The sequence below is a fragment of the Mobula hypostoma genome (assembly GCF_963921235.1).
Source record: "Mobula hypostoma chromosome 8 unlocalized genomic scaffold, sMobHyp1.1 SUPER_8_unloc_1, whole genome shotgun sequence".
Lineage (NCBI taxonomy): Eukaryota > Metazoa > Chordata > Chondrichthyes > Myliobatiformes > Myliobatidae > Mobula > Mobula hypostoma.
Window position 1 is genome coordinate 1,121,958 of NW_026948120.1, and position 25,081 is coordinate 1,147,038.

The 25,081-nt window shown below is 47.1% G+C and overlaps 1 protein-coding gene across 1 annotated transcript; it reads left to right on the forward strand.

Moving 5' to 3' along the window:
- On the forward strand, positions 1–24,701 carry fbl (fibrillarin). The gene is made up of 9 exons (XM_063038931.1): positions 1–138; positions 7,942–8,148; positions 9,905–9,994; positions 12,718–12,812; positions 15,363–15,533; positions 17,463–17,595; positions 18,759–18,871; positions 19,434–19,579; positions 21,836–24,701. Exons 1-9 carry the CDS (start codon positions 129–131, stop codon positions 21,870–21,872), a joined length of 1,002 nt encoding a protein of 333 aa, XP_062895001.1. The 5' UTR covers positions 1–128; the 3' UTR covers positions 21,873–24,701.
- Positions 24,702–25,081: the final 380 nt, after the last annotated feature.

Sequence of the window (25,081 nt, forward strand, 5' to 3'; positions counted from 1 at the left end):
TCTAGCGGTGGAAGCGACCGGCCGCGTGTTGGAGACGGGTCTATCTGGCGGCAGCGGGCGGTTCGGTTCGGATTGGGAGTCAGACGTCCATCAGTGGGGACAGAGCAAGAGGCGGTATCGACAGTACTATGAAGCCGGGTGAGGAACTTGAAGGGGCGAGTGGGAGAAGAGGGTCACGGCTGCATTCGTAACTCAATCCCCCAGGTTCAGGCTGGGTCTAGGCCGCTTGTCCCGGGAAGGTGTGGTGGGAGTTTGTCTTACCCCGAAAGTGTGTGGTGGGGTGGTGTAGACAGAAGGAGATTCATAATGTGCCTGACCCCGGGAGTGTGTGATGGGACAGTGTGGAGGGAGTTTAACCCTGTGTCTGACCCCAGGAGTGTGTGATGGGATGGTGTGGAGGGAGCTTCACTCTGTGTCTGACCCTGGGAGTGTGTGATGGGACAGTGTGGAGGGAGTTTAACCCTGTGTCTGACCCCGGGAGTGTGTGATGGGACAGTGTGGAGGGAGTTTAACCCTGTGTCTGACCCCGGGAGTGTGTGATGGGACAGTGTGGAGGGAGATTCACTCTGTGTCTGACCCCGGGAGTGTGTGATGGGACAGTGTGGAGGGAGTTTAACCCTGTGTCTGACCCCGGGAGTGTGTGATGGGACAGTGTGGAGGGAGTTTAACCCTGTGTCTGACCCCGGGAGTGTGTGATGGGACAGTGTGGAGGGAGATTCACTCTGTGTCTGACCCCGGGAGTGTGTGATGGGACAGCGTGGAGGGAGTTTCACTCTGTGTCTGACCACGAGAGTGTGTGATGGGATGGTGTGGAGGGAGCTTCACTGTGTCTGACCCCGGGAGTGTGTGATGGGTCAGTGTGGAGGGAGTTTCACTCTGTGTCTGATCCCGGGAGTGTGTGATGGGACAGCGTGGAGGGAGTTTCACTGTCTGACCACGAGAGTGTGTGATGGGATGGTGTGGAGGGAGCTTCACTGTGTCTGATCCCGGGAGTGTGTGATGGGATGGTGTGGAGGGAGCTTCACTGTGTTTGACCCTGGGAGTGTGTGAGGGATCAGTGTAGAGGAATTTCATTCTGTGTCTGACCCGGGAATGTGTGATGGGAGTGGTGCAGACGAGAGAAAGCTTCACTGTGTGCAGCCCCCTCCTGTCTGTCACACGCCGTCTCTGACTGTTTGATGGGACGGTGTCGCGGAGCTGTGGGTGGAATTAAGTCATTCCCTGCCCACTTTGGCAAGAGTTGGAGAGGTTTCCCAAGGGTCGTGGGTCGTAATAATAGAGAGAGATTACAGACGCTGAGACTTTGTGCAAATAGCTGAGGAAACTCAGCAGGTTGAGCAGCACCGAAAGGAATTGACGTTCTGGGTTGAGACCCCACTTCGAGACTTGGCTGCTGGTCCCTTGAGCCTGTTGTCCTGGTCTTGGCTCAACCCCTTGTTCTGAGACCAGGACCCTCAGTTCCTCAGCCAGCTGAAACATTCTCCCTAGGGGACTGCTTGATGGCTCAGGTTCTGTATTCGCTGGAGTTTAGAAGAATGATGAAACCTGTAGAATATTGAAAGGCCTAGGTAGAGTGGATGTGGAGAAGATATTTCCTATAGTGTGGGAGTTTAGGCCTGGAGGGCACAGCCTCAGAATATAGGGAATAGATGAAGAATTTCTCTAACCAGAGGGTGGTGAATCTGTTGAATTCATTGCCACAGATGACTGTGGAGGCCAAGTCATAGGGTATATTTAAAGTGGGGGTTAATTGGTTCTTGATTAGTCAGGGTGTCAAAGGTTCTGGGGAGAAGGCAGGAGAATGGGGTTGAGGGGGATAATCTGCCATGATGGAATGGCAGAGCAGACTTGATGGGCCAAGTGGAGGTTCTGGTCTTATGGTATACATAGTGCTCTTGTTGTAGAATGCGACAGTAGAGGAACAAGCCTTTGCAGCTATCATGTCTACACATGCTCACGTTAATCCCATCTGCACACAAGTCCTGGTGGGAGACAAGTGTCTGACCTCTGGATGTTGCTGGACATATCCTTACTGATCCCGGGGGAAATTGGTTTTCATTACAGTTGCACCATAAATAATAAATAGTAATAGAACCATAAATAGTTAAATAGTAATATGTAAATTATGAAATAAGTCCAGGACCAGCCTATTGGCTCAGGGTGTCTGCCCCTCCAAGGGGGGAGTTGTAAAGTTTGATGGCCACAGGCAGGAATGACTTCCTATGACGCTCTGTGTTGCATCTCGGTGGAATGAGTCTCTGGCTGAATGTACTCCTGTGCCCAACCCAGTACATTATGTAGTGGATGGGAGACATTGTCCAAGATGGCATGCAACTTGGACAGCATTCTCTTTTCAGACACCACCGTCAGAGAGTCCAGTTCCATCCCCACAACATCACCGGCCTTACGGATGAGGTTGTTGATTCTGTTGGTGTCTGCTACCCTCAGCCTGCAGCCCCAGCACACAACAGCAAACATGATAGCACTGGCCACCACAGACTCGTAGAACATCCTCAGCATCGTCCGGCAGATGTTAAAGGACCTCAGTCTCCTCAGGAAATAGAGACGGCTCCGACCCTTCTTGTAGACAGCCTCAGTGTTCTTTGACCAGTCCAGTTTATTGTCAATTCGTATCCCTAGGTATTTGTAATCCTCCACCATGTCCACACTGACCCCCTGGCGGGAAATAAGGGTCACCAGTACCTTAGCTCTCCTCAGGTCTACCACCAGTTCCTTAGTCTTTTTCACATTAAGCTGCAGATAATTCTGCTCACACCATGTGACAAAGTTTCCTACCGTAGCCCTGTCCTCAGCCTCATCTCCCTTGCTGATGCATCCAACTATGGCAGAGTCATCAGAAAACTTCTAAAGATGACAAGACTCCTGTGCAGTAGTTGGAAGTCCGAGGTGTAAATGGTGAAGAGAAAGGGAGACAAGACGGTCCCCTGTGGAACCCCAGTGCTGCTGATCACTCTGTCGGACACACAGTGTTGCAAGCACACGTACTGTGGTCTGCCAGTCAGGTAATCAAGAATCCATGACACCAGGGAAGCATCCACCTGCATCGCTGTCAGCTTCTCCCCCAGCAGAGCAGGGCGGATGGTGTTGAACGCACTGGAGAAGTCAAAAAACATGACCCTCACAGTGCTCGCTGGCTTGTCCAGGTGGGCGTAGACACGGTTCAGCAGGTAGACGATGGCATCCTCAACTCCTAGTTGGGGCTGGTAGGCGAACTGGAGGGGATCTAAGTGTGGCCTGACCATAGGCCGAAGCAGCTCCAGCCTATGGAGGAGTGTTTGTCAGAGCATTGCATTGTAAAGAGAGCTTTTGGTACATTGGTCTTCATCGGGCACAGCAGTGAGGTGGTTAGTTTAACACTTTACAGTGCCACCTGTAAGATCAGGGTTCAGTTCTCATTGCTGTATGTAAGGAGTTGGTACGTTGTCCCTGTGACGGTGTGGGTTTCCTTTGGATGCTCCCACGTTCCAAGGTGGTACAGGTTAGTAAACTGTGGGTAAACTGTGTCGCCACCAGAAGCTTGGTGAGACTTGCCTCCAACCAGCACATCCTCTGACCTTGTTAGTCGTTTCACTGTACATCTGACAAATAATGCTAATCTTTAAAATCTTTAGGCATTGGTGAGGTCAAATTTGGAGTATTGTGTACAGTTCTGATCACCTGCCTACAGGAAAGATGTAAATAAGATTAAAAGATTGCAGAGAATTTACAAGAATGTTGCTGAGCTGACTTGTAATGAAAAGGTTGAATAGGTTAGGACTTTATTTCCTGGAGCATAGATGAATGAGTGGAGATCTTACAGAGTTACACAGATCTTACACAATTATGAGGGTTGTAGATAGGAGAGGGTAAATACAAGCAGGCACAGTCTAGATGGGTTGAAGGGCCTGTCTGTGCTGTAGTGCTCTTTGACTCCATTACCTGCGGGATGGGTTTATGGGCTGCAGTTATCTTCTGCCGGGTGTGAAAGGGGCATTTTAGTGTCAACATTGAGCAGACGATACAAAAACCTGAAAACAGGTACCACCAGGCTCAAGGATGGCGACTGCCCCACTGTTATAACACTCTTGAACGCTCCCTAGTGCGATAAGATGGACCTTTAACTTCACAATCTACCTCACCGTGATCTTGTACCTCATTGTTTACCTGCACTGCATCTTTCTCTGCAGGTGATACAGAATGCAGAATAAAGTGTTATTGTTTTACCTTGTATAGAAACATAGAAACATAGAAAATAGGTGCAGGAGTAGGCCATTCGGCCCTTCGAGCCTGCACCGCCATTTATTATGATCATGGCTGATCATCCAACTCAGAACCCCGCCCCAGCCTTCCCTCCATACCCCCTGACCCCTGTAACCCCCTCTTAAACATAGCCAATGAACTGGCCTCAACAGTTTCCTGTGGCAGAGAATTCCACAGATTCACCACTCTCTGTGTGAAGAAGTTTTTCCTCATCTCGGTCCTAAAAGGCTTCCCCTCTATCCTCAGACTGTGACCCCTCGTTCTGGACTTCCCCAACATCGGGAACAACCTTCCTGCATCTAGCCTGTCCAATCCCTTTAGGATCTTATACGTTTCAATCAGATCCCCCCTCAATCTTCTAAATTCCAACGAGTACAAGCCCAGTTCATCCAGTCTTTCTTCATATGAAAGTCCTGCCATCCCAGGAATCAATCTGGTGAACCTTCTTTGTACTCCCTCTATGGCAAAGATGTCTTTCCTCAGATTAGGGGACCAAAACTGCACACAATACTCCAGGTGTGGTCTCACCAAGGCCTTGTACAACTGCAGTAGTACCTCCCTGCTCCTGTACTCGAATCCTCTCGCTATAAATGCCAGCATACCATTCGCCTTTTTCACTGCCTGCTGTACCTGCATGCCCACTTTCAATGACTGGTGTATAATGACACCCAGGTCTCGTTGCACCTCCCCTTTTCCTAATCGGCCACCATTCAGATAATAATCTGTTTTCCTATTTTTGCCACCAAAGTGGATAACTTCACATTTATCCACATTAAATTGCATCTACCATGAGTTTGCCCACTCACCCAACCTATCCAAGTCACCCTGCATCCTCTTAGCATCCTCCTCACTGCTAACACTGCCACCCAACTTCGTGTCATCCGCAAACTTGGAGATGCTGCATTTAATTCCCTCATCCAAGTCATTATATATATATTGTAAACAACTGGGGTCCCAGCACTGAGCCTTGCGGTACCCCACTAATCACCGCCTGCCATTCTGAAAAGGTCCCGTTTATTCCCACTCTTTGCTTCCTGTCTGCTAACCAATTCTCCACCCACACCAATACCTTACCCCCAATACCGTGTGCTTTAAGTTTGCACACTAATCTCCTGTGTGGGACCTTGTCAAAAGCCTTTTGAAAATCCAAATATACCACATCCACTGGTTCTCCCCTATCCACTCTACTAGTTCATCTTTATGCACTAATATCCCACTGCCCTCAGTGACCACCCTGAGATCCCAGTAACAGACCATTTCAACTTCCTTCCCCGTGATCTTACCTGCAATAAGGTGGACTTTTGACCTTGCTACAAATTTGCTGCCTGTCTGTCTGCATTGCACTTTCTCTAGCTGTTCCACTTTATTCTGCATTCTGTTGTTGTTTTCCCTTGTTCTACCTCAGTGCACTGTCTAACGATCTGATCTGTATGAACAGTATGCAAGACAGACTTTTCACTGTACATGTGATAATAAACCAATCCAATTCCCTTCTCTCCCCCTGATCCATAGCAATCGAAACCTGGCTGGAGATGAGGTGATGCTCACTCCTTCATTTCCCCCATGCCCGCCAGCTCTCCTGTCACCCTCGGTTCCTGCGACTCTTTCCCGCGTACTTGTTCTCCTTTCCTACCTTTGAGAAAATTCGGGTGGGGAGCAGTTGTTTGGGCCGTGACTCTCGGGGGCTGCCTGTCCCCCTCTTGAGTCTTTCAAGAGAATATACCTGACAATTGTTAAACTGGAACGTACCGCAAAAGAGCACAGTGGAGGGGATACTCGGCAGGTCAGGAAGCGTCTTGGGAGAAAGAGTAATGAAAAGGGTCCTTTGGCCCAAACACTTCATGCTACCATGGTGCTACCCGGCTGGTCCCAATTTCCTGCATTCAGCCCATATCCCTTCAAACCCTCCCCTCCATGTACCTATCCAAGTGCTTTTTAAATGATACTGTTGTACCCGCCTCACCCACTTCCTCGGACAGCTTGATCCATATATGGAGCACCCTCTGTGTAAGGAAGTTCCTCCTCAGGTCTCTTAAATCTCACTCACCCTAAACCTCTTATCTATTACAAAACTCAACTATCCTGGGGAGAAGACTTTTACCATCCAGTTTATGTACACCTCTCATTTTTTTATAAACCTCTATAAGTTCACTCCTCCGCCTCCTTCACTCTGGGGAAAACAGTCCCAGCCTATCCAGTCTCTCCTTGTAACTCAAGCCCTCCAGTGCTGGTGACATCCTTATGAATCTTTCCTGTTCCCGCTCCAGTTTAAGGACATCATTGCTATATCTGGGCAGCCAGAACTGCACAAAAAGTAGTCCCAATATCTTGTGGAGTGGCTTCAAAGGGTAGCAATTGGGAGGGGGTGAGGGAGAAAAAGAGAGGGGGAAGTAAGGCAAGAGGAGGGAAGGAAAAGGGAGAGGGAGGCAGCTTACAGATGGGAGGGAGTGGGAAGAGGGAAGGCAATGGGAGGAACCCCCAAGCTCTCACCCCAAACTTAGTTTTCGTCTCCTCTACTCTGGGGGAAAAGACTCTTAACACCTACTTTGTATCAGAATCACGTTTATTACCACTGACCTATGTCATGAACTTTGTTGTTTTGTGTCAGTTGTACAGTGCAAGACATACAAAAGTCAATTTAAGTGCAAAAAAAAATGCAGTACATTTACAAGGAATGCTGCCACATGAAGGCAGAATCCATCATCAAGGACCCCACCATCCAGGCAATGCTCTCTTTTCACAGCTGGCATTGGGAAGGGGGTACAGGAGCCTTGGGTCCCATGCCAACAGGTTCAGGAGCAGTTATTACCCCCGGCCCAGCGTGGGTAACTTCACTCCCCTCAATGCTGAACTGATCCCATTTCCTATGGACTGACACTCAAGGACTCAGCAACTCCTGTTCTCAGTATTATTTATTTATTATTGTGCTTTTTTTGTAGTTGCACAGTTTGTCTTATTATTAGTTGTTTGTCAGTCTTTGTGTTTAGTTTTTAATTGATACTGTATTTTTGTCCTGCCATGAATGCCTGCAAGAAAATGAATCTCAGGGTAGCATATGCTGACAGACTCATAATTTGATAATAAATTTGAACTTTAAATATTTGCAAAAGGGAAATAGTGAGGTAGTGTTCATGGACTGTTTAGAAATCTAATAGCAGAAGGGAAGGAGCTGTTTCAAAAGCATTGGATTTAATGGTCTATGTCTCATAGGGCCCCATCCATCTTCTACGTAAAGGAATAAAGACCTAGTTTGGCTGACCTCTCCCTATAACTGAGGCCTTTGAGTCCTGGCAACGTCCTTGTCAATCTCCTCTGAGTTCTTCCCAGTTGAACTACATCTCTGCTGCGAAGGGGGGAAGGGGGACAGCAGAACTGAGCGTGGCTCTCCTGTGTGCCTCCTCGCCGACAGGTGAAGTCCCCACCTGTTAAAGATCTGTCAATGAAACCTGAAATGGTGTCTTTTGTTGTTCCCTGGTGCCTGCCCAGTATTTCCTGCTCCCCTGCTCTGTAATTTTACTGTCACTTGGGTCGTTCTATGCATAAAGCTTCCACCCTGTTTCGGGCGCTGTGATGTGAGAGAGTTTGGGATGTCCCATGCTGAGGAGCGTCAGTGGGATTTCCAGCAGCCTTTTTTTTTACTCACCCACTGCTTCCCCCACCCGTTGTGTTCTGTTCTTTCAGGATTTTCACCGCGGGGAGGAAGAGGCGGTTTCGGTGGCCGGGGCGGTTTCGGAGACCGCGGAGGCCGGGGCGGTTTCGGAGACCGCGGAGGCCGGGGCGGTTTCGGAGACCGCGGTGGTAGGGGCGGTTTCGGTGGGAGAGGTGGATTCAGTGACCGGGGAGGGAGAGGAGGAGGACGAGGCGGATTTGGTGACCGAGGAGGCCGAGGTAAGTGTCATCTATAAATCAACTTTTCCTTCTGCCCTTTCTCTCTGCAGTATTTCCAATGCTTGGGTGAATTCTCTGTGAGTGAGCTACTGCCCACCAGCCCCAGAACCTGCTGGTCTGTGCTGGGAGTGTGGGTAATAGTGCCTCTGTCTTACAATTCCAGTGAACCTGGTTCAATTCTGACCTCCAGCTCTGTATGTGTGTGTGTGTTGACCTATCTCCAAATGAGAGTCCTTGTCTCTATGAAAATTATGAGGGTAAAGATGCTTGCACACCTTCCTTATGATTGCATCTTGCTGCTGGTCCCGGGAAGGTCAACTGAGATCTTAATGCCAAGAATTTAAAGCTAACAACTATCACACCCTCCCCCTTCAAACTTACTTAGGGCAAATTGCCTCATTCCCTCCAACCCATTTCCAATGGAGTTTCCCTGGTTACAGTGGGTTTTACATAAGAAGATGAGAAATAGGAGCAGGAGTCGGCCATCTGGCTCGTCAAGCCTGCTCCACCATTCAATAAGCTCATGGCTGATCTGACCATGGACTCATCTCCACCTACCCGCCTTTTCCGCATAACCCTTAATTCCCCTACTCTGCAAAAATCTTGTCTTAAATATATTTACTGAGGTAGCCTCCACTGCTCCTGGGAAAAGCAGTTCCTTCTCATCTCCATCCTAAATCTACTCCCCCCGAATCTTGAGGCTGTGTACCCTAGTTCTAGACTCACCTACCAGTGGAAACAACTTTCCTGCCTCTATCTTATCTATTCCTTTTAATAATTTTATTTATTTCTATAAGATCTCTTCTCATTCTTCTGATATCCAGCAAGTACAAGGTGACTCAATCACTCCTCATAGTCTAATCCCTTCATCTCTGGAATCAACCTAGTGAGCCTCCTCTGCACCACCTCCAAAGCCAGTATATCCTTCCTCAAGTAAGGAGACCAGAACTGCACGCAGTACTCGAGGTGCGGCCTCACAAGTACTCTGTACAGTTGCAGCATAACCTCCCTGCTCTTAAATTCAATCCCTCTAGCAATGAACGAGGCCAACATTCCATTTGCCTTCTTGATGGCCTGCTGCATCTGCAAAACAACCTTCTGTGATTCCTGCACAAGCACTCCCAAGTCCCTCTGCACAGCAGCCTGATGCAATTTTTTACCATTTAAATAATAATTTCTTCTTTTATTTTTTCCTTCCAAAGTGGATGACCTTGCATTTACCAACATTGTACTCCAGACCCTTGCACACTCATTTAACCTTTCTATATCTCTCTGCAGACTTTCCATATCTTCTGCACAATTTGCTTTTCCACTCAATGCAGTATCATCAGCAAACTTAGATACACAACACTCGGTTCCCTCTTCCAGATCGTTAATGTATATCATGAACAGTTGCGAGCCCAGCACTGACCCCTGTAGCACACCACTCACCACTGATTGACAACCAGAGTAGCACCCATGTACCCAACTCTCTGCTTCCTATTAGTCAACCAATCCTATATCCATGCCAATACATCACCCCAAGTTCTATGCATCCTTATCTTAAGGACAAGTCTTTTATGCGGCACCTTATCAAACGCCTTCTGGATATCCAAGTGAATAATGTCTGCCTGTTTCCCTCTATCCACTCTGCTCGTTATATCCTCAAAGATAGGAGGAGTTGAGAAGGAAGAGTGTGGGGCAAGGAGATCCCCACTGGAATGGGCTGTTGTGTACTGAACACCCACCCAGCCCCATTGTTTCTCCTTCTCAACAGGTGGTCGGGGGCGTGGAGGAGGTCGTGGAGGTCGGAGGGGCGGATTCCGCGGCGGATCAAAAGTGACGGTCGAACCGCACAGGCATGAAGGTGAGTAGCACTGGTTGGTCTCTGGGTAGGTGGATGTTTTTTTTATTGTTGTCACGTGTACTGAGATAGAGTCAAAAGTTTGTCATGCACACTGTTCGTACAGATCGGATCATTACACGGTGCATTGAGATAGAACAAGGTTATAGGTTTTGGCAAATAAAACTACATGAGGCTTAAGAAAACAATAATAACACATTTATTCCACTCCAAAATCTGAATACAAAGCATGCCTAAAAGCCCTTTACGAAATTCCTTCATCACATCAGACCAGCCTCTTAAAGTGAACCCCAACCCAGTGTCGGTGATTGTGAGTTCTGAATGTTTCCAACAATTACATTACACAGGCAACCCCACCCCCCACCCCTCCAAATTCACTTATACCGGCATTGTGGCCATTTTGGGAATGTCCTCCGAGCACACAGGCACCCGTTGGGAGCACATAACTAAATCAACTTTGGGAAAAAATTAACTTTCTGGCTAAACATGCTGAGAAGTCTTGGATGTGGGGCACTGGGTAACAATCGGGGGTGGTGGTTTCATTCAGTTGTCAGTAACCACCACATAGTTGGCAACCACCATTGGACCATAAGGAGGGGCGAAGCCTATGAGCTATTGGACTGGTGTACAATGCCGTCTTTCGATGTTGGTAAGCTCGGCCTTCACAGTTGCCAGCTTTCCTGGGTCCGGTCTACGTATGGGGGCATGGATTGACGGGCCATTTGTAGAAATGTGGTGCTTGATCCCCATGTTCTATGACCGTAGTGGAGAAAGTGGGCTTGGTGAGGTTTGGGGATTCGTCCAGCAGTCGAGTAAAATCACGTAGTGAATGCGCTCGACAGAGTCATTGTGGGGAACTTACTGGGGGAGCAGGGTAACAGCCCAAAGTCCTTGAAGTCCACACGCCGGCAGTTCTTAAGATCAGCTAACAGTCCTTGGGCACACGGGAAATCTGCACTGAGCAGAGGTCTAGCCACTTTGGCCTGGACGGAGCTGCACGTGTGACATTGCCCACTGAAACAGGGCATTAACTGTCGTGTTTCGTAGGTCTAGATCCTGCTGCCATTGGCGGCCTCCAGTGAGGTTTCGTCACTCTTTGCCTTCTCGTGAATAGGCGATGCTGGCAGCACACTCACTTGAGCACCTGTGTCTCACAGGAAGCATTGCCCTGAAAGGGTGTCTACAACGAGCAGTAGACGACTCTGGCAGCTTGAATCCACAGTGTTCTCAGACCTCTGATGTCCCGATGCGCTGTCAGTGTTGAAGTTGCAAGTCAGCCGGCATTTCCTAGCATTCGTACCAAAGTGAGTGTGGTTAAATACACAGGCCTGGAGTCATCTGTTTCGCAGCCACAGGTGTCCTTAAGTTGGGGACCTTGTTGACTGGACTTATTGAAAGGGGAAGGAATGATGCACCACTGTCTAGTTAGGTGTAGACTATCAGGCATTTGCTGCATGAAGAATTGTTTAAAAATAAAGCAAGGATTATGATTTCCCAGACAGACAGCATGTGGTCCATTAGCTCTGACGGCCTAGCATTGCCGAGGCCAGGCACGGAGGCAACTGTTTGGCATGCTTAGACTCTGTAAAAGGTGAGTTTTCAGCAATCAGTATTTGTTGTGTTCAAGCAGGTGTTCTAGTAGACTCTCACAGCCGTGGAGTTTCTGAGCGATGCTACCGCGTAGTAGAATTTGGTGTTATTGGTGGTGATTTCTCACAGCACGAATTGGGTCTCAGCTTGTACAAACCAAGCCATGTCAATTTGCTCCCAGATCTCCAGTTATTTAAAAGCGACTGCGTTGGCTGACATGCTCAATAACTCTAGAATCATCCTAGAACATGGGGTCACCAAGGTAGATTTTCACAAATGAAACAACGTGATTCACAAATAAAACAACACATTTATTCCACTCCAAAGCTTGAGCACAAAGACTGCTAAAATTCCTTTACGTAATTACACCATCACGTCAGACCAGCTTCTAAGTGAACCCATTGTTGGTGGTTGTGAATTCCGTACATTTCCACCAATTACATTTCCCACAAGGTAAATCAATAACAGAATGCAGAATAAAGTATAACAGTTACAGAGAAAGGGCAGTGCTTGTTTACCTATTACATTTTATTCTTTATTCTCCATTCTGCGTGGAAAACATCAAATTCAGATGCCTCACAGCTTGGTATGTGCATAATAGAAACCAAACTCCCTTCCATAGACTCCATCTAGACTTCTCGTTACCTCAGTAAAGGATTCAGCATAATCAAAGACCCCACCCACCTTGGTATTCTCTGTTCTCCCCATGCCATTGAGCAGAAGATACAAAAGCCTGAAAATACATACCACCAGGCTCAAGGACAGCTTTACTGTGCTGTTAGCAGAGTCAGAATCATGTTTATTGTCACCGACATTTGTCGTGAAATTTGTTATGTAACAACAGTATAGTGCAATGCATTACTATAAGTTACAATACCTCAGTGTCCTGTGTAATAATCTGATCTGTATGATCAGTATGCAAGACAGACTTTTCACTGTATCTTGGTACATGTGACAATAATAAACCAATTCTATATCCTTTATTCGATAAGGGGACCAAATCTGTTTCCAATACTTCAGGGGCTGCCTCATCTACACCTTGCCCGATTGTACCAAGACTTGCTTTCGTTTCAGACCCAACCCTCTTGCCAGAAGGGCAATCTTCAGACACTGGCTAACTGGCCCTCTCTTCTTAGGTGTCTTCATTTGTCGAGGGAAAGAGGACGCTCTCGTGACGAGGAACATGGTCCCTGGGGAGTCGGTGTACGGGGAAAAACGGATTGGTGTGGAGGTGAGTTGCCCTTTCCCACCCTGGCCCAGAGTGAGTGTTTGGGGCGTGAGGCAGCTGCCAGGAAGATGAGCAGTAAAGGAACATTGGAGGTTAGGTATGGGGAGAGAGAAAAGTGGAAGTTAATGTTCCCTGATGACACTCCAATGGGCAGATGAAGTGAAGAAATTCAACCTGGAATGTTGTGTCGCTTACCAAATCAAGGCAACAGCCTGTTGAACCTCCTCTGCAGCCTCTCCAGGCCTGGGGTTGGAATCTAGCCCCAGAAGGAAGATGTTACAGAGTCATTGATCACTGCAGCACAGAAACAGACCCTTTGGCCCATTTGATCTGCCAGGTCCCATCTTCGGCTGCAGTAGCATAACGCTGAGTGAGAGTATTACCGCTGGGGGCGTCAGAGTTCGGGGTTCAATTCCGGACTCCTCTGTAAGGAGTTTGGACACTCTTCCTGTAAGCGCGTGGGCTTTCTCTGGATGCTCTGGTTTCCTCCGACAGTCCAAAGACATACCAGTCAGTAGGTTAATTGGTTACTGTAAATTGTCCTGTGATTAGGCTGGCGTTAAATAGGTGGGTTGCTGGGCGGTGTGGCTTGTTGGGCCAGAAGGGCTGTATCCCTAAATAAAAAAATAAAGTCTGTGTCCCTGTCCGATCCTCATTTCAGTATTACAATTGAACCCACCACAGACCAAGTTCCATGCTCAGGTCTATCGTCCAATTTACATGGGTATAAATGCCATGAGAGGTGCTTGCAGCAGCTGTCCATTGCAGACGTGACAGATGTAAATCAACATAAGCTTAAATTGACATAAGTTATACATAACCTACATGGCAATAGATTAACGACATCTGTAGATGCAGTACAAGTTGAGAAATACAGAAAGAGAGGTTAAGACTGAGGTGGTTTTTCATGGCAGTTCAAGAACCTGATGGCAGAAGGAAGGAAGCTGTTATTGAATGTTGGGGTATGAGTCTTCAGTACCTCCTCCCTGATGGCACTAACAGGAAGAGCACGTGTCCTGCATGGTGATGAATCACCACCTCTTGAAGATGTCCTTGATGATGGGGAGGGTTGTGTTTGTGATGGAGAGCATCTGCAGCCCCTCTCCATCCTGAGCATTGGTACCTCCGTATCAGGTAGTGATACAACCAATCAGAATGCTCTCCACTGTATATCTGTAGGAATTTGTAAGAGTCCTTGTTTCCGAATCTCATTAAGCTTCTAAGAAAGTGGAACCATTGGTGGACTTTCTTCGTGGTTGTATCTGCATGCCAGGCCCAGGATAGGTCCTCTGAGATGTTGATGCCCAGAGGCTTGAAACGTGCTCATCCTTCAGTGTCCTGGTCCACTACCAATAGCACATGTTCTGGCTGTTAGTGAGATCTACCAAGATGCTGCCTGGATTAGAGAGCATGTTTTATGAGAATAGGTTAATCGAGCTAGGGCTTTATTCTTTAGAGAGGAGGAGGATGAGAGGTGACTTGATAGAGGTATTCAAGATGATGAGAGCCATAGATAATGGATATCCAGCGCCCTTTTCCCTGTATAGAAATGGCTAATGTATAATTTTGAGGTGATTGGGAGAAAGTATGGGGAGGGTGTCAGTTTAAGTTTTCCTTTCCACAAGTGGTGCGTGTGTGGAACATGCTGCCAGGGGTAGTGGTAGAGGTAGATACATTAGTGATATTTAAAATGCCACTCTCGGTGGAAGAGCAACACCTTATATTCCATCTGGATAGCCTGCATGCTGATGGCATAGATATCGATTTTTTTTCCTTACGATAGATTTTCCCCCTCCCCTCGTCTTCTATTCTCCGCCCTGGCCTTTTACTGCTTCTCGCCTGCTATCACTTCCCCCTTCGTCCCCTTTTCCAGCCCTTTACCTTCCCAATAAGCTGGCTTCACCTAGCTAGCCTCCTTCCTCTTCCCCAGCCCACACCCCACCATTTTATTCTGGCATCTTCCCCTCTTTCAGTCCTGAGAAAGGGCCTTGGCCTGAAATGTTGACTGTATTTATTTCCATGGATGTTGCATGATCTACTGAATTCCTCCAGCATTTTATGTGTGTTGATATAGAAATGATATTTTTAATGTTTTTAAAGGTTAATATTAAGTGTTGAACAGGTTTTCTAAACTACTTCATTTATTTCAGTCTGTCTCAGTTATACTTTTAGTAATGGTACAACAATAACTACTTGAAAATGAGCAATGGACCTCATCCTTTTTCCTTAAAAAATGTCCGTAACTACTTATTGTAGATCATTGATTATTTTCTCTGCTCGAAATTACAAGTGAATATTTCAGAAGCTTATTGCCAATTTGAGCACATGCTCTAAAAAAAGGTTTGTCACCCCGATTACAAAATTTCCAGAATCCTCAGGACATACCTGAGGCTGTGATCCATAGCTTTTTGGGTGCTCGAAAATTGGGGATGGAGGATGTGAGCTGGGTCAAGTGGTGTTCCGAGGGTGCATGGAGCCAAGATGGCAGGAGGCTGGTGTGGCAATGAGCTGACTGCTCTTGACGTTCTTTCTCCCCCACCACCACCATACCAGGAGGCTGAGCAGAAGATCGAGTACAGGGCCTGGAACCCCTTCCGGTCGAAGCTGGCAGCGGCCATCCTCGGAGGTATCGACCAGATCCACATTAAGCCCAATGCCAAGGTTCTGTACCTGGGGGCGGCTTCCGGCACCACCGTCTCCCATGTGTCGGACATTGTGGGGCCGGTGAGTTTCACTGATCCGTCAGTTCATGGGGGTGCTATGTGAGGCGGGGGGTGTTTATCGGAAGCTGGTACAGTAGTTCAGTGGGTAGGGTCACTACCCCCAACTCCAGAGAACCGGGTTTGATGCCGATCACTGCTCTGTGTATGTATGTGCGTCCGTGCTTGGGGTGGGGGAAAATTCTCCTAGTAAGGGTCAGTATGCTTGTGTGTATTGTGTAGAGTTGGGAGTTTGTACCCCTATGACCCCTTGGGTGCTCCAGTTTACTCCCACAGCCCAAAATAAAAAGACATGCGGGGTCACGGGTATGTCGGCCACTGTGAATTGTCCCCTGTGTGTGTGTGGAATTGATGAGATTAAGATGGGATTGGTTTAAATGGGTGTCTGATGGCTGGCATGGGCTCCTTGAACTGAGGGGCCTTTTTCTACCCAACCCCAGTCCTTGATCTGGTTAAAGGTGTGGGTAGTCTGACTTCAGTACAGGATTGTGAATCAGCTTCAGGAAAGGGAATGTTGTGAGTTTGGGGAAGATTGAGGCCCGTTTTATGAAGGACAGCTAGCTGGTACAAGAAGGGGTGTTGTGGAGGAGCTGCAGCGAAGGGTCGGGGTTGACTGGTGGGGTAACTAGGCTGTTTTATGTAGGTCTCGGCCTGAAACCTCGACTGCGCCTCTTCCTATAGATGCTGCTTGGCCTGCTGCGTTCACCAGCAACTTTGATGTGTGTTGCTGTTTTATGTAGAATGGTTGGTCCCGTTCTCAGGAATGGGGGGTGAGTTAGTCATAGTCATACTTTATTAATTCAGGGGGAAATTAGTTTTCGTTACAGTTGCACCATAAATATTAAATAGTCATAGAACCATAAGTAGTTAAATAGTAATATGTAAATTATGCCAGTAAATTATGAAATAAGTCCAGGACCAGCCTATCAGCACAGGGTGTCTGACCCTCCAAGGGAGGAGTTGTAAAGTTTGATGGCCACAGGCAGGAATGACTTCCTATGACGCTCTGTGTTGCATCTCGGTGGAATGAGTCTCTGGCTGAATGTACTCCTGTGCCCACCCAGTCCATTATGTAGTGGATGGGAGACATTGACCAAGATGACATGCAAGTTGGACAGCATCCTCTTTTCAGACACCACCGTGAGAGAGTCCAGTTCCATCCCCACAACATCACTGGCCTTACGAATAAGCTTTCATAGTCCAAAAGTGCTCAGAGAGCCTGACATTTAACCATTTTTATTTTAATGCTTTTCATTTGAGATGCTCAGGGTAGATACAGAGGTGTTCCCCTTTGGAGGGGTAACTAGAACTAGTGGGGAGCATGGCCTAAGATTAAAGGAGTCATCCATTACTAGCGGAGGTGAGGATCATCTGAGAGCAATGGACCTATGAAATCCTACACCACTTCACCCCTTCCTTCTCTTTCTCCCCACCCCCCCACCCCAGAAATTTAGATCAGTTTAACATAGTGAGATCGGAACTAGAGGCCATAGGTTTAGGGTGAGAGGTGAAATATTTAAGGGGAATCTCTGGGGAGCTTCTTTCACTCTGGGTGGTGAGAGAGTGAAATGAGCTGCCAGCAGAAGTGGTGAATGCGGGTTCAAATTTAACTTTGTAATGATATATGAATGGGATCTGTATGGAAGGCCAGGCACAAGACAAGTCTGACATGGATTAGATGGGCTGAAGAGCCCATTTCTGTGTAGAATGGTCCATGACTATGACTCTTAAGCAGTAGAGCTCCAGTCATTGGGTGTGTGCATGGCAGAGTGTCTTGTCTGTGTGGGAAAAGGAATGGGGCAGGTGGGAGGATCTTACTGAATGACAGGGCGCAGTGGTGATAGTGGGGAGTGTGGGAGGGAGTGAAGTGCTTGTTTACCCCCCCACCCCCACCCCTCAGGTTATCCTTTCTGACTCTCCCGTCACCTTGCAGGATGGCCTGGTCTATGCCGTTGAGTTCTCCCACCGCTCGGGCCGGGACCTCATCAATGTGGCCAAAAAGAGGACAAACATCATCCCCATCATTGAGGACGCCCGACACCCCCACAAGTACCGCATGCTCCTGGGTAAGCCTGATTGGCCCATGTCTCTTGCTGATCGCACCATGTCAGATAGTGGTTGTTCAGAAGTCAAGAATGAGGCAAAAAAACTTGGTTATGGCTGTATTATTAAGTGTTACAAGGACAAAGAAAAGATGAAAGGAATTTGTGGTTATCTCTTACTCAGAATAGTTGGAACACATTCCAGTGAGAAGATGTAACCTATGAAGTGGCTAGGTTCAAGTGGCATACCTGTTGCGAAAAAAAAAAACAGACCTTCTGGACAATACAGAATCAGCTATACTACAATTATTAGTAAATTCACGTGTATATAGATAATTATATAAAAATTATAAGTAAGTATAGGAAAGTTAAACTACAAGAAAAATTAGAGTGGATTAAAGTGTAAAATTGCTGATGAAAATCTAACACACTGAATGACTGCATCAGTACATATGTGTAAAGAACAAGTGTAAGAAAAATACTGCTTACGAATAGCTCAAATTTTAGTCAGAAATGATGGTGATCCCAGGCTATCTCATTATATATTCTAAAACCAAACTCTTCTGGCCCAAGCATTTCAGATAAGGGCTACTCAACCTGTATCAGGATTAGAAAGCATGTCTTATGAGGATAGGTAGAGTGAGCTGGGACTTTTCTCTTTGGAGTGAAGGAGGATGAGAGACAACTTGATAGAGGCATGTAAAATGATAAGAGGCTTAGAAGGGGCAGCCAGCGCCTTTTTCCCAGGGCACCAGTGTCCAATACCAGAAGGTATGCTTTTAAGGTGATTGGAGGGAAGTATAGGAGAGATACCAGAGGTTAGCTCTTTACACAGAGGTGAGTGTGTGGAATGCACTGCCAGGGATTGTGATAGAGGCACATACATTAGGGACATTCAAAATACTCTTAGATAGGCACATGGATGAAAGAAAAATGGAGGGTTATGGGAGGGAAGGATTAGATTGATCTTTCAGTTGGTTAAAAGGACAGCACAACATCCTGGGATGAAGGGCCTCCACTGTGCTAGACTGTTCCACATTCTTGTCTTAAGGTTAGCCCAGCCTGGTGAACCTATTCCCCACTTGCCTCTGAGGCGACCGGGACCCTGCTTCGGCTGTGTTCACCTCCACAGACTATCCAGGATATCTTCAGGGATTTTCATTAAAGTCTTCCTCTCTGTCCCCCAGGGATGGTGGATGTCATCTTTGCCGATGTCGCGCAGCCAGACCAGTGCAGGATCGTGGCCATCAATGCCCACCATTTCCTCAAAGTCGGCGGCCACTTCGTCATATCTATTAAGGTGAGATGGCGGGTGTGACAGAGACCATGTGACTTTCTAATATTGTCCGTGTGTTGGCGAAGTGGGGAGGGGTTTGTCTCCTTCCACCCCTCTTAGTTCCATCCTCTGAAGTTCCTAGCCAGGCGTGTTTGTTTCATAGGAATGCTGCGATTGGGAGGGAGTCTGTAAGCTGTGGGATGGGTTTCAGTGGCTGAGGGGAGAGTTAGTGATAAGGGAGAGTGTCCATGGGTTGTGGGAGGGGTTTCAGTGGGTGGTGAGGTCGGCTTTCGTACACAGGGCTCTGCACTTTGAAGTCTCTGCTTACTGGGTGTTTCCCTTGAACTTTCCCACTCTTTTGCAAGATGGGCCTTTGCCTCCATCCCTTGCTGCCTTTGGTCAGATAATGGACAATGCATTTGCCGCTCGCTTTATTCTGTGGCTTTACGAGAGCACTGATCTAGGAAGGCACCCCTTCAGCACCATCATGTCCAGTTTGGACTGCCCTTGGTGCTGGAGGGTTGTGAGCAAACATGTGGTTGGCCCTATTTCACTGTTAACCTCACTTCCTGTCCCCTCTTTTCAGGCAAACTGCATCGACTCCACAGCAGCGCCCGAGGCTGTGTTTGCGTCAGAGGTGAAGAAGATGCAACAAGAGAATATGAAGCCACAGGAGCAGCTGACTTTGGAGCCCTATGAGCGAGATCATGCCGTAGTGGTTGGAGTCTACAGGTGGGGCAGTATCACTCAAATGCAGCAGTTTGATCACTGTGGGCACAATCTCCTGCTCTCTGATTTACCTGGGCTGCCTCTGACTCACGCTACCATCTGTTGACCTGTCTTTCTCTGCCTCTGGAAATGAAGGCATGGTGGTGCCATATTGAAGTTGATTCTGGTCCAGAGGAGGTTCAGGAGAATGGTCCTGGAGATGGTTGAAATATGAGGAGTGTTTGATGGCTCTGGGCCTGTACTTGCTGGAGTTTAGAAGAACGGTGGGGGTGGGAGGGGGCGTCTCATTGAAACCTATTGAATATTGAAAGGCCTAGATAGAGTGAAGATGGAGGGGATGTTTGCTATAGTATGGTGGGTGAGTCTGGAACCAGAGGGCACAGCATCTGAATAGAAGGACGTCCATGTAGAACAGAGATGAGGAATTGGTTTAGTCAGAGAATGATGAATCAGTGGAATTAATTGGAACAGTTAGCAGTAGAGGCCAAGTCATTCAGTTTATTTAAAACAGGTTGATAGATTCTTGATTAGGAAGAATGTCAGAGGTTACAAGGAGAATGTGGTTGAGAGGGGAAATATATCAGCCAGACCTGATGGGCCAAATAGCCTAATTCTGCCACTTGTCTTATGGACTTTATGTTCCTGCTTATCTCCTTCCAACAAGTCTCTCGGATGTTGAAGGCCTAGAAAAAGTAGCTGTGGAAAGGATGTTTCCCATGGTGTGGGAGTCTAGGACAAGAGAGTACAGCCTCAGGATAGAGGGATGTCCATTTAAAACAAATGCAGAAGAATTTCAGCGGGTGGTGAATTTGTGGAGTTACTTACCACAGGCATAGGTTCTTGATTGGACATGGCATCAACTGTTACGGGGATGGACCGGGGAGTGGGTCTGAGGAGAGGGAGGTAAGGATCGGCCATGATTGACTTGATGGGCCAGATGGCCTGATTTTGCTTCCATGCTTTATCTCTGATGCCTATTACCTGCTGTTGTCTATAATAAACCCACTGACTCTCACAGCTACCTGAGCTGTACCTCTTTCCAACTCTATTACTTGTAAAAACACCATCCCATTCTCTCAGTTCCTCTGTCTCCACCACATCTGCTCTCAGGATGAGGCTTTTCATTCCAGAATGAAGCAAATGTCGTCCTCCTTCAAAGAAAGGGGCTTCCCTTCCTCCACCATCAACGCTGCCCTCAACCGATCTCTTCCATTTCCTGCATGTCTGCCCTCACCCCATCCTCCCACCCTACCAGAAATAGGGTTTCTCTTGTCCTCCTCTACCACCTCACCAGCCTCCATGTCCAGCACATAGTTCTCTGTAACTGCTGCTATGCCACCACCAAGCCCGCCGTCCTCGTCCTCTACTTGCTGCTTTCCGCAGGGATCGCTCCCTACACAACTCCCTTGTCCATTCGTCCCTTCCCACTGATCTCCCTCCTGGCACTTACCCTCGTAAGTGGAACAAGTGCTATGCCTGCCCTTGCTCACTACCATTCAGGACCCTAAACAGTCTTTCCAGGTGATGCAACACTTCGCCTGTGAGTCTGTTGGGGTCATTGGGTGCTCCCAGTGTGGCCTCCTGCATATCGGTGAGACATAGGTTGGGAGCCCGCTTTGCCAAGCTTACGCTCCATCTGCCAGAAAACGTGGGATCTCCCAGTGGCTACCCTTTTTACTTACACTTCCTATTCCCATTCTGACATGTTCATCCATGTCCTCCTCTACTGTTGCAACAAAACCACACACAGGTTGTAGGAGCAGCACCTTACATTCCGTCTGGGTAGCCTCCAACCTGATGGCATGAACACCAATTTCTCGAACTTCCTGTGAACCTGCCCCCCCCCACCTTTCCCTTTTCCCTCTTTCATCTTATCTCCTTTCCTGCCCATTGCCTCCCTCTTGTGCCCCTCCTTTTCTTTCTTCCATTGTCTTCTGTCCTCTCCCATCAGATTCCCCCTTCTCGAGGCCTGTATCTTTTTCACCAATCAACTTCCCAGCTCTTTACTAACCCCCACCCTCCGACCTCCTGACTCCTTATCTTTTTTTCCTAGTCCTGATGAAGGGTCTCTGCCCAAAATGTCGACTATACTCTTTTTCATAAGTTCTGCCTGGCCCGATGTGCCTCCTCCAGCATTTTGTGTGTGTTGACGAGATAGTTTTGTGAGGTCAATAGTCCATACTAAAGGGCCATTCAATTGTCTTATAACGACGGGGTGTAAGTTATCCTCGAGCCTAATGGTATGTGTTTCTTTCTTAGGCCACCCTTGAAACAGAAGAAACTTCAACAAGATTAGAACCTACAGATAAGCTAGACAACCATCTGCTGATGTGTTCTCAGTCTTGAATTTGACTGAACGAAGTGTTCTTCCTGAATTTTAAGAGTGAAGAATAACCTGCCTTAGCTTTTGTAAAAGGACTCGTTTCCAAATAGCACTGCTCATTCTTGGGCAGGGTTGGGGTTTCTGACATTGTTTAGTAGTGGGGTGGGGGGGAATGAGAAGATTCAGGAAAAGAAAATGTATATAGATTTGAATTTTAAAATATTCTGGAAGGAACAAGATCGTAGCAGAGGTTGGTGACTGTTTACTCCTGGGATTAGATTATGGCATGTAAATCCGCCGTAATGACTGAGCTGTTCTGGAGAAAAAGTCCAGAGGTATTCCCAACCCTCTCCTCAGCTTAGAAACAGGCTGCTCTCCTTGTTTTGAGAACCATACACCCTCTCCTTAACCGTTAGGTATTTTATATACATTTCATTCAGTGAAGCTTGGCGTCCAATATCCTGTTTTGGCAGGACGGGGTCCTCCTTCCGGTAGTGTCCCGGGGAAGCACTAGGGAGCCTCTGCAGATTCTTCTCAGCAGTAGACATTTTGCAGGAAACAGTGTTATGTACTTGTATGTGAATGGATTTGCAAAGTTTTTATATTAAAAAGAGAAAGCAAACAGATTTTGCAAGTGTCTCCTTTTGGAACTGAGAGCTCTGGGTCAAGAAATGAGCTGCTGGAGGAGCTCAGTATCTGCAGTCTCTTTAAGTTCCTTGTGTAATAGTCATGGGTCCCCTCGCATTGATGTGGGTTAAGGAGCAGGTTTAGGCCACTCAGGCCCTCAGACCTGCTTGCCATTCAGTCAGATCGGGCCTGATCATACCTTTAGCCTTAACCTTTCATCTATCTCTGGAAACTATTCAGCTTCTACTGCTTTCTAAAGTAACAGAGATACTGTGCAGCAAGTAGAGGCTTTTCAGCCTATCACATGCACAGATTCAACAACATTAATCCCATTTTTTATTCTCCACCACCCAGGGTTTACCCACTTATAACATTAAGCAGCCAATTTACAGTGCCCAATCAAACCACTGATCCTGCACATTCCTTGGGATGCTGGAGGAAACGAGAGGGGGAAATGATCCCATGCATTCATAGGGAAAACATGCAAACTATGTACACTCACTCACTGGATGGTGCTAATGGTTACGCTGCACATTGATACCGGTGAAGCTGCTTTCTTTTTTTTTTGTCATAAAAGAGATGTTTTATTATACATATTTAGACAGTTTCTTGGACAGGAGATCAGCTCGATCTACTTTAGCACCAGTCTCTTCACCTGATGGTTTGCTTGCACCACTTCCTCCTTCACCATGCAGCTCCATGAGACCTCTTTCAAATCTTGCCAACACCAATTGATCTCTGTGCCTTATAGTTGCCTTGTGGGTGCTGTTAGGGTATAGTTATGATAAATAGCAAATATTAATTTCAACAGCATCCAGTCTTCAGATTTGAATGTGGATTGCAGATTAAACTTGAAATGCCACTCAGGATGATGGACTTCTTGGAGCTGCAGACTGGGGTCGATTGCAAACCAGGAAATGCTGGTTGATTTGAGATGTCTGCATATGCATGAATGAGAGAGAGTGAGGATTAACATTCAATCTACAGTGTGTGGAGTGTTGGTATGAAGATTTGGGTGTTTGAAAATTATATTGAATGCATCAATTTAATATCAGAATGTATACAGTATACAACCTGAAATTCTTACACTTCACAGACATCCATGAAACGGGGAAAAACCCAAAGCCTCCCCCCATCATGCAAGTAATAGCAAAGCTTCCAAAGAGACCAGTATCTGGAGTCAGTCAAAAACTGAAGTCAGTTCATCCCAACAACTTGGTATCTCAGACAGGCTCTCCCTAGCGAGGGAGAGAGAGGTCACTCCTGCAACAAACAAAAGCAGGAGGCCAGAAGCTCGCGGTTTTGGTGTTATGATCTGCCGTGTTGCTTCTCAGTCCCAACTTGAGGACTAACTGGCTCCAACTCATCTAAAGAGAGAGGGAGGATCACTTGAGTGCGGGGGCCTTCTGACAACAGCAGGCACTGCTTGCTGTCTCAATGTTTCAGTCTTGCGCGGTGCTTCAGTCAGTGACATTGGTGAGGAACTGGGTCGTCCTCAGGACCACACCTGGAGATACTGAAATGCCAGGTGGCACGGTGGGTCTGAAGAAGCACTCATGACACGCTGGAGGAACTCAGCAGGTCGGGCAGCATCAGTGGAAACGATGAGTCCACGTTTCCAGCCCGAACCCTTCGTTCCTGACGAAGGGTTCCGGCCCGAGACGTCGACTCATCGTTTCCACTGATGCTGCCCGACCTGCTGAGTTCCTCCAGCGTGTTGTGAGTGTTGCTTTGACCCCAGCACCTGCAGATTATTTTGTTTTTGGGTCTGAAGGAGAACCTGTAAGGAACAATAGTTCAAGCTGCCGCTGTAGATCACAGACTCCAACCACCTTGAAAGGAAGAGGGACATAAGAAAAGAAAAATAAGCTGTTTCATGGCCGAACTGAAAGAAGTTGCCCAGGTCTGTAAAAACTTCTGGCACCATCTTTTCTATCTCTTCCCACCAAATTAATTGTAACTCAAGTTAAACATTTGTATTGAAGTAAATTATGTCATCGTAACTATTGAAAATGTGTTGAGTTAGTGGCGTATATGACTATATGATATATATGTACAATATCTGAAATACATCTTATGGAAATGTTTGATGCTGAACTTCAATAAAAAATAAATTACAAAAAAAAGAAAATGTATTAAGTTAGCATTGATCTTCAGGGTATAAAAATGTGATTTACTTTGAGTTTAAGAGGCCTTTGTTCCAAGAGTTTTCAACAATGATGGCTGCTTGTGTGCTGCATAAAGACTTCTATATCACCAGCTTCAGTGTCTCCTGGTTATTTCACTCACAGTCTCAACATTTAGGGGCTCGTCTGGGATACATTTGTAACTCATTGTGTGGCCAGCGATCTCAGCAGTCCAAATGGGAGAGTTGGATATCTGTTGGTTTGGTAAAGATGGGATCATGCCATCATAAACACTGTGGAGAGCTGAACTGGTAGATATAAAAGTAGAGTGGTGTAACAGTTTTAAATGCAAAGGAATACAACAGTCATTGAGTTCGCACATATACAAGTGGCAGAATACTGAGTACATACTTAGCAGTTTGTAGTTTG

Coding starts and splice junctions, on each gene's coding strand:
- fbl (XM_063038931.1), top strand. Junction 18,872..19,433: donor ACTTCGTCATATCTATTAAG/GTGAGATGGCGG, acceptor CCCTCTTTTCAG/GCAAACTGCATCGACTCCAC. Junction 19,580..21,835: donor GTAGTGGTTGGAGTCTACAG/GTGGGGCAGTAT, acceptor TTTCTTTCTTAG/GCCACCCTTGAAACAGAAGA.